This window comes from Mesitornis unicolor, unplaced genomic scaffold (genome assembly GCF_000695765.1).
Source record: "Mesitornis unicolor isolate BGI_N332 unplaced genomic scaffold, ASM69576v1 scaffold27908, whole genome shotgun sequence".
Classification (NCBI taxonomy): domain Eukaryota; kingdom Metazoa; phylum Chordata; class Aves; order Mesitornithiformes; family Mesitornithidae; genus Mesitornis; species Mesitornis unicolor.
Window position 1 is genome coordinate 1,533 of NW_010200230.1, and position 8,917 is coordinate 10,449.

At 48.6% G+C, this 8,917-nt stretch overlaps 1 protein-coding gene across 1 annotated transcript in view; it reads right to left on the reverse strand.

The window, feature by feature from the left end:
- LOC104544736 (ski oncogene-like) overlaps positions 1 to 2,862 on the reverse strand; it is a gene marked incomplete at both ends in the record, with an annotated part of 3,459 nt that extends 597 nt beyond the window's left edge. The window contains 3 exons of the mRNA XM_010189679.1: positions 544 to 818; positions 2,102 to 2,217; positions 2,737 to 2,862. Coding sequence (XP_010187981.1) covers positions 544 to 818; positions 2,102 to 2,217; positions 2,737 to 2,862 — 517 coding nt within the window. The remainder of the gene's footprint in view (positions 1 to 543; positions 819 to 2,101; positions 2,218 to 2,736) is intronic.
- Positions 2,863 to 8,917: the final 6,055 nt, after the last annotated feature.

The window sequence follows — 8,917 nt, forward strand, 5'->3', positions numbered from 1 at the left end:
CAGGGAAGCCTACACGTCCCTGCCTTGCTCAGTGGGTAACATTCCTTCTCTTTGCATAAACTGCACGCACCAAGTCAGGGCTGCACACACTGAGGGCAGCAGCAGAGTCACCCAAGGGCACACAACTGCACATGTGTGCACTCCAGATTTTTAGGGGCTATTTGTGTGTATCCTACACAGGTTTTTACAGAAGGCTCTTGATGGGACAGTAAACCATCCGTTTTTATGCGAACACCACGTACATTTTGTCCTCTGCACACCCCTTACCCGCGTTAATAAAAGGCTCCAGGGCAGCGTACACCTGTGGCTTGGGTGAGGTTTTTTGTTGATGCACACACATCTCCCAGGAAAACAGCCCCCAACTTCTGTGCCATTCTTGCTTTTCACTGTTACTTAAGGCTCTACTTTTACCCCACTTTGAGGTATCGGGCTTCCAGAATTACATTTACAGGCCACAGAAGTCGAACCGCTAACTCCTGTGGATCACTGAGGAGAACTCAGCACAAATATACCAGAATAAAGGCAGGTGTAACTCTCACTCACATTCTTCCCTGGTTTCCACTTCAATTTCTGCTTCCGACTCCTTATCCTCCTCAGGGGCAGTGACAGTGGCCGTGACCGTGGCCGCTGTTTCTGGGATGGCGGGGGTCTCGGCAGCGAGTTTCCGTTTCCGTGGCTGGGCAGCGGTGCCGAGCTGCTCGCTGCTCCGCGACACCACCGTGGCACAGGGCGGGTTGCTGACGATTTTCTGTTGGGCTGGAGGTGCAAGTGCCACATTGGGGGCCACCGCATTCTCAAAGCTTTTGTAGGAGTAAAAACTGTTTTACAGGAGGCAAAAGGAAGGAGAAAACAGTCATCATCTGGCTTTGAAGTGGTTCCCAATCCATGCGTTACACTGGAACTGCACGATGCTTACTGCAGTCACAGTGAAGTTCATGGATTTACACCAGCGAAGAATTTGCTCATGTAAACATGGAGGTTTCTCTACAGCTGATCTCCACCCAGCTCAGAAGTGGCCCAATTGCCACGTATTCTAAGAGCACCAAAGAGAGGAGATCTCCCAGAGTCTAAACACTAATAGTGAAGTTTTCTCATGATCTTCATTTATCATCATTTTATGTTTGACTTCTGCCTATCCACAAGTGTTTTGTAAACTTGGCACTTCTCTAAGAAAGGTCACAGGACTGCAAAAAGCAGATTCTCGTGTATCTTTGGACTTTCTGGCCCAGCACGCACCTGAGTGCACGGATGTAAAACCAGTTAAAAACCCAACAAACCCATGTTAAAGGGTTGGTTTGTAACGTCAAATACACAGAATTTTGCAAAAAACATTGCAGAGACTGTCTGTGCAAGTGCAATTCAGCATCTGCTCCATGATGTATCTTCAGACATCGATTAAAGTTTCTCCTGAACCTCTTGAACGTGGTTTTTTCCCAAGACTTAAATTGGCCAAATTTCCCACAGGGATACCCAGGGCACACTCTTACACCAGTTCAGCCTTTCTCTCCTTGCCTAACTGAAAAGTCTGTTTAAAAGCAAGGATACGCTGGTGGGCTTTCTTTTCTTTTTAAATCAATCCCCACAGCTTCTAAGAAACTCGTTCATAAGGGCAGCAAAATTTCTTCTCCATAATGCTCCCTAAAAACACCTGGTCATTTTAGTCAAACTTTCCAAAGAAGCCGTTACCCTTAGGCAGAAATCTGGCACCAAGATTTCTCAGACTGAGGAGTTCAGGCCTGGCAGAGGAATGGGAAACTGCCCCAACTCTTTCCGTTCTGTGACACCAGCAGTGCCACCTATTACAGGAGGTGACTCATTCGTGTACCAGTTTAATTCTGCTCCTGTCCAAGTGCAGGATCTGGCCTGGAACATCAGTTTTCTGATGGGCCCTTTAAGCTGAGGGGTCTCCCCAGGCTCTTCTGCCCCGTCTGCTCTGCCATGACCCCCAGGACCCCAGGCATCAGGAGGGATTTTTAATCCAACATGAATGAATTACAAAGCCACCAAGTAGCAGTGCAAGGGAACAAACTTAAAGCAATTTGCTGGCAAATAAACCCCACGGCTGCCAACCCCACTCTCCCTTCAGTTTGCACCCCCCTACCTGTCTCGGATCAAAGCGGGAAGATGGGTTGAGAGCTCTTTCTCATTTGCCGATACAGCAGGGGACCAGGGCCGAAAAGCTGAGAGACGCTGACGGGGGTGGACACAGCCAATGCTCTGGGAAGGAGAGGAGAGGGAAATAATAAATACAAAGAGTCTTGTAAACTGGAAATCACAACGAGGTGCTAGGGATGCTTCTCAGCACACGTTCTGTTAGCTCTAAAACTGCTCCCCCGCTCGCTAGGGCCTACACTGGACTCCACTGGAAGAGGTGAGCTGCACTGATGGGAAACTTCACCCATTTCTCTTTGTCAAGAAGTTCTGTGGAGTTTGCAGAGGCCACAAAAGACTCCCGAGTCTTTCAGGATTCTCGTACCTCAAAGGTGTGAAGGAATTGCTCACTCCATTGCCACAGTCAAGGTCAGTGAGCACTGGAGGATGGCAAGGAAACCAGGAGGACTCTATAGCTCAATATTTAGAGGAATCCTCTATCCTTTCCATAGGAAAAGGATCAAAATGTTATTAATTGAGAAAACTCAGGCAAGTTCTTTCTCTCGTTTTCTCTTCTGGTTTCAGTAAAGGGATGCTCTGTGCTAATTTGATCTCTCTTTTGATTACAAAATATTCAGCAATCACCTTATTAGATGAACTGGATAAGGACCGTAACCAACTGGACTGTTTTTCCTTCTCGGTAGAAGCTGGAGATTGGGAAGCAGAGTCATCTATTTTGGGCTTTTTGGAAGCAGGAGGATCTGAAGGGACCTGAAACAAAGACAGGCAGGAAAAATCAAAGTCAGAATTACTCATTTTGCACTCAGCTTAGCAGCAGGTTATCAGGCAAAAGCAAATCCTGTCTTTAAAAGAAAAAAACACCGGGTTTTTTCTGCGTTTTTAAACCTAAGGAAAAACAAAGGAGTGAAAACAAGGGACAGACACAAACTATGGCATAACGCAGCTTCATTCCTTCATTTAAAACACTCCGGTAAAGCGCAGACGGCACAGGAGTGATAGGCAGTAACAGAAGTGAGACGTTCACGTCGTGTTGCAGAGAACTATCTGCCTTTTCTTATTTTTGTATGCAGAAAGGTAAGGTTTAATGTGGTTGCTGAACTGGAAAGATTATTTTAAAGGCGAACAGAACAGACTTTGTTATTCTGTTTGCAGTGGTTGTTATGCCGATGACTTCACTACCCCACAGCTGCAGTGGATTCTGGGGGTGCTGCCAAGAGCTGCTTTGCCTTTTCCACAAGTGGCTCAGCTTGGCCCATAAATCATCCTCAAGCATAAGAAAGCCCTTTGGCAAGCAAAACCCCTTCCCTTCAACACTGTGAAGGAATAAAATTCCTATAGTCCCAGCGTGGCTTGCAAAAAAATTGGTAACTACTGGTTTAACTGGTGCAGTGGGGATACCAGCTTGAAGCCTTGCCAGTACAAACACGTCTGTCAGCAGGGAGGGAGAAGGTTCTGGACCTTACGCTGCATCGCGACGAGAAATAACACGAGAAACACCACCTCGTTTCTATGCCTTTCTCCTCCTTTCCTTGCTTTTTGCAATTCCAAACTCCACCTTTCCATATTCCCGCTCAACCTGGTTCTAAGGAAGGAGGCAGAGCCGTGCTGCAATAACTAGGAATTGCTCATATTGGAATTCAACGTTTTCATCCTTGCACCTCACTGTGATTCTGTGGGCAAACAAGTATTTACACAGGTGTGTCTGTAAAATGCAGGCACGGCAACATTTGGAGAGACCGAAATGCTTCAAATCCAGGTCTATTTGCCAGTGAAATAAAGGATCTCATTTGCCAGTGTCTTGTGCTCTGAAAACCCATCCCCTTCAAGGCATCTTAAATTGGGAACTCAGAGACTGCTTCTCCAAACCGTTATGCACTCCTAAAAACCGTGATCTAAAGGACTTTACCTGAAGGACCCATGAGGAACGGCAAGCAGTGCTGTTAGGGGGCACTTCCCCAGCCTCCTCGCTGACTCCCTCCCAGGCAAACACAGCAGCTCTGGAGCTGGAGCAACACCAGCCCCTTTGCACACCTTCACTGGGAGGAAATCACAGCCTCATGCCCACGATCACTCTGCTGCTCTCATGGGTGCAGGGCAGTAGCGTGCAACCACAGCTTGAGCCAATGACTCCCAGTTAACACCAGTTCATCCAGCAGTGCTCCCCGCTCCCGCAGCCCAGCGACAGGGACATCACCAAACAGAGCCTGGAGGTTTGAGTGAATCATTCCTTGGCACTCTGGGGCTCGGGGCAGCTTTCCATGTGTAGCAGATGAAGAAGAATGACACGGGCATGTATATGTGTAACCCCACGGACAAAATTAGCCCGTGCCGGTGCCAAATGCCAGCCTCAATGGATTTGCAGGGGATTCTTTCGGCACAGCTTCGGGCTTCCCTGGGGCTGACTCTTGTAGCGGCGATGGCGCGGTCCCTCCCATCTAACCCAACTAAGACAAGGCATTTCTAAACGCTTCTTGTAGCAAACGCAGGACAATGCCTTGGAAAAGGTTTGTTTTTGCTTTCAGAGATGCTGTCTGTGCAGAATTAGTGACAGCATCAGAAAGGTATTTGGCAAGCGCCGGCTGATCCCAGCCCTATCCACTGGGGATGGTGAGCTGTGGGGAGGGGAGCTGGGGCTGCAGGGTGGGGAGGAAGGGGGCTTGGAATGAGCGAGGCAACAGGTGGCAAGACTCAGCACGGCCACGCTGTCCTCCCCCCGTCACCCACAGGACATTCTGTCCAGGCAGCGGGGAGACGGCCACCCTGGACCAGAGTGGGACCCGCACCACGGGCATGCCTGGAAACGAGCAGCTTGGGGCAAAGAAGAGCAAGTGCCAGGTTTTAGAGAGGTTCTAGGGGAGATATTTCAATAAAAGAAGAACATTTTAAGAAATCACATCGTGTCTCCAGCTTTCTCCGCTCTCCCCTTCTTTCCCCTTGAAATCAAGGCTGGCACCAAGGATCAGGAGGGCTCTGAGCACAAAACATCGCAGCAGACCTGGGAAATGACGCTTAACCTCTTGTTGCCAGGAGCCAGTATTGATCTGAAAACATGAGCTGCTGCTGGGAAAACCAGCAGTAAACAAGGTGTGTGCATGGGGAAAAAGAGGTTTGCTTTCCCCACAGAGATGGACATGGGGTGAAAAGAGGGGAGAGCAAACCAGGTGCTCAATGGGGCACGAGGATTTTTCTGCCTTCCAGTCGTCTTCCCCACAGGACTCCCCAGTATCTCTAGGGAGCTGGTGCAACTCTTCAGCTGGGCTCACTAAAGGACTGCTCCCAACATCATTTCTGAGCTGCTGGGACCACCTCTGCCAGGTTTTCTCCCATCCGCTATCCCATTTCACTTACACGGATCATCTGGTTGAGGCAGGAATTGCCCAAACGCTTAAAAACCCCACCACACTGATGAAATCCTGAGGCACAACATGTTGCTATTCATCAAGAAACAGAGGTTCATCTCTCATTAAACAAAGATTCTGACCACAACCCGTAGTCATCTGATTACATTTTTGCCCTCTATATTGCTCTCTGCTTGGCCATCCCACTGAAAACACTGTGAAAATATGTGGCTGTGACAGGAACTCGTAAGCAATCCCAGCTCTGGGTACCCAGATCAGGTCAGCACCGCCCTGCACCACTCCTCGCCTGTTTTCTGCCGCCTTCGGATGCTGCAAGGGGCAGAACCGAATCCACTCACGACTCAAGGGAGCTGCAGAGATGCAGCAGAGCAGCCCGTGAACACCAAACCTTCTCCACATGACTCACCCCTTCCATCCCACTCCAGGCCAGCTTCCAGCCAGCGACCTACCCCGCTGTGCCACTGCCAGCCCAGCCGCAGCCGCCCGCGAGCTCGGGACTGGCTCAACCACGAACCATTTGATGGCATTTTCTCGCTTTGCCAAATAATGCACCACACGAAGCTGCAAAAGAAAGCCTGAAAATCTGATGGAACTTTTTTTTGCCATCTTCATAAATGACTTATGAAAAACTTGAAGACTGAAAGAAGCGTTGCCTTATTTCCTATTCGGTTTTTCTTCTGCTACAGGCCATTTAATAATTTGTTGTGAACTGGGCTTTGCGCTGGGCAAAGTGATTTGTTAACGTACATTATCTCCAATCCACAGATGGAGGAAACTTCACGATACAAAGTGGGCCCAGAAAGGCTGTGTGAAACATTCACTTAAGTTTTTGGACTGTTGTTTTCTGAAGCAATTCAATTCTGAGGGAAAACAGATGCAGAAAGATTTACAAAGTTACTAAAAAAAGAGTTTCAAAGTACATTCCAGAGGGAAATTTGGGAATGTGAACTCCAACGTCAGCCATTTTAAGGCAAAGTGAAATTAAGCAGCCCAATTTGGCCGCTACCCAACCAGGGCCACATTTGACATGTCAGATCACATGTTCTCCTCCAGTTAAGTACTGCAGTAACGAACCGTGAGACCAGCCAAAGGAATTTTTGACCCTTGCTCAGCACCGTGAACAGACCCAGCAGGACCAGAGCAGCACCACACCTCAACATTGCTTCTCATTGCAGCACAGAATGGAAAAGAAGGCCTGAAAAAATTCTGAAATTCTAAGATTTGGTGGTGCTCACAGATACAATTCTTGGTGCCTGAGGATCTACCAAAGTAATTCACTTCCTTTTCCCTGTGTTATTCCCAACTCTACACAACGGGGCTGGGTTGATGACTTGTTCTCCTTCCCTTTGCACCCAAGGTGCCCGCTGTGTGCGCAGGGTCTGTGATTCGAGCAGGTACCACTAGGGGATAAGCTAAGACCACTGCAAACTGGGCAGCCCTCCCTCCTGGAAGGACACAGCACCAGCACGGGCCAAATCCTGCAAAATGGGAAACTCAATGGAACCACAACTGGGGGTACACAACTGACAGCCTAAGCCTACGGAAAGCACTGCCAAACCTGTGCACTTCCATCTTGTGTGAAAAACCAACTGGTACTACTGGGAAAGGGCTAAAACTCAGCGTACCCCGGGTTTACCAAACACCAAGGACCCTGTTAAAATCCTTCAAAGTGTGCACTTTGCCAGCCCAGGTTGTGTGATGCTGCTCAGCTGACGCGTAGTGACGCACGTGGTAGCGAAAATTGGGCTGCTTTTGCCTTGATACGAATGGAAAACGTTAGGTGAAAGGAGCTGAAAATATTTAAGAGGCCTCCTCGCCTGTGGAGCTTTCAGCTCAGAACTGCACCTTCAGCAAAGCAGCTCCAAACTCTGATCCATCCCCTGCCAATAAAGTCCCCCCATAGGTAGGTCTAAGTTTGGTGTTGACTTTCACAACCTAATAGAAAGCTGAGATCTCTGCTGAAGTGGGGTGATTCTCCCTTCTGAGGAGCGGCTGAGGGAGCTGGGGCTCTTTAGTTTACAGAGGAGGAGACTGAGGGGAGACCTCATTCATGGTTATAAATATTTAAAGGGTGAGTGTCACGAGGATGGAGCCAGGCTCTTCTCAGTGACAAACAATGATAGGACAAGGGGTAACGGACACAAACTGGAACACAGGAGGTTCCACTTCAATTGGAGAAGAAACTTCTTCTCAGTGAGGGTGACAGAGCCCTGGCCCAGGCTGCCCAGAGAGGTTGTGGAGTCTCCTTCTCTGCAGACATTCAAAACCCGCCTGGACGCCTTCCTGTGTAACCTCATCTGGGTGTTCCTGCTCCGGCAGGGGGATTGGACTGGATGAGCTTTGGAGGTCCCTTCCAATCCCTAACGCTCTGGGATTCTGGGATTCTGTGTGATCTGTGTGTGTGACCTTCCCCAGGCCAGGTACGAGTGCATTCCCACTGTGGTGGTGTATGATACCAGTGGAAGAACACAAACTCCAGGCTTCCAATGCGGTGCTGCAGCTGGAGCCTGGTGCTGTAGCAGCGATTCCTGCAGCTTTGAGACCATCTGAGGGGCTGGGAGCAGCTGTGGAGACCCACCAGCAGAAATCACACATCCTATGGGGCATCTCTAGAAAGACATTTCATGTCCCCACAGAAGCGATCAAGCTACCACAACACATAGAAATCTGTATTTCAGTCTCTTGAAAAATAAAATAATTGGGAAAATACTGGGAGGATGAAGAAGTCAATTTTCTATTCCTAACTCTGGTGTAAATCAGAAACGTCTCAATTGAAAACCCTGCAGCCAGAAAAGCACGAGTAACCAGAATAGGCAAAGTAATAAAATAAAAGGGCTGTAAATCTATAGATAGTGTGCTATCATCTTGTTCAAGCTCTTGCTTCTGCTGCTTCATGCAAACAGCTGAGTTCAGTTACACCATGAGAAAGGGTGGGGTTTCCTGTCTCCTCCGATGCTCCGGCTGGGTGTGAAAATTAAGCAGCTTTCTCATTAGGGGCACAAACCACAAGACCAGACGCCGGTCTGATATAAGCATGGAGAAACCCCAGAGAGAGACTGCTTGGGTTCAAAACGTGTCAGACATCAGAAGATAAAAATACACTGAAAGAGCACAAGGCTGATAGCGAGCACATTGCACCACCAGCACCGAACGTTCAGTGCTGAAGCTGCAACCCAGTCCTTGCTGCAGCCCAGCACCATCAGCTCCACTGGTCTGAACCTGAGGGTCACCATGGGTGAGCAAGGTAACGTGGTACACCTGTGATTAAAAATTACTGCTCATTATTTAATGTTTTTCCTGTTCAAAACTATCCGACCACCTCAGCTCATGTTTACTCATTGACTCCAAGGGAAGCTGGATTCTCCAATAGCAAAAAAAATCCAACCCTATACCTGGTGAAAAAGATGGATTGACACCACCTTTCCAGGCACTGCACTGCATCCAGT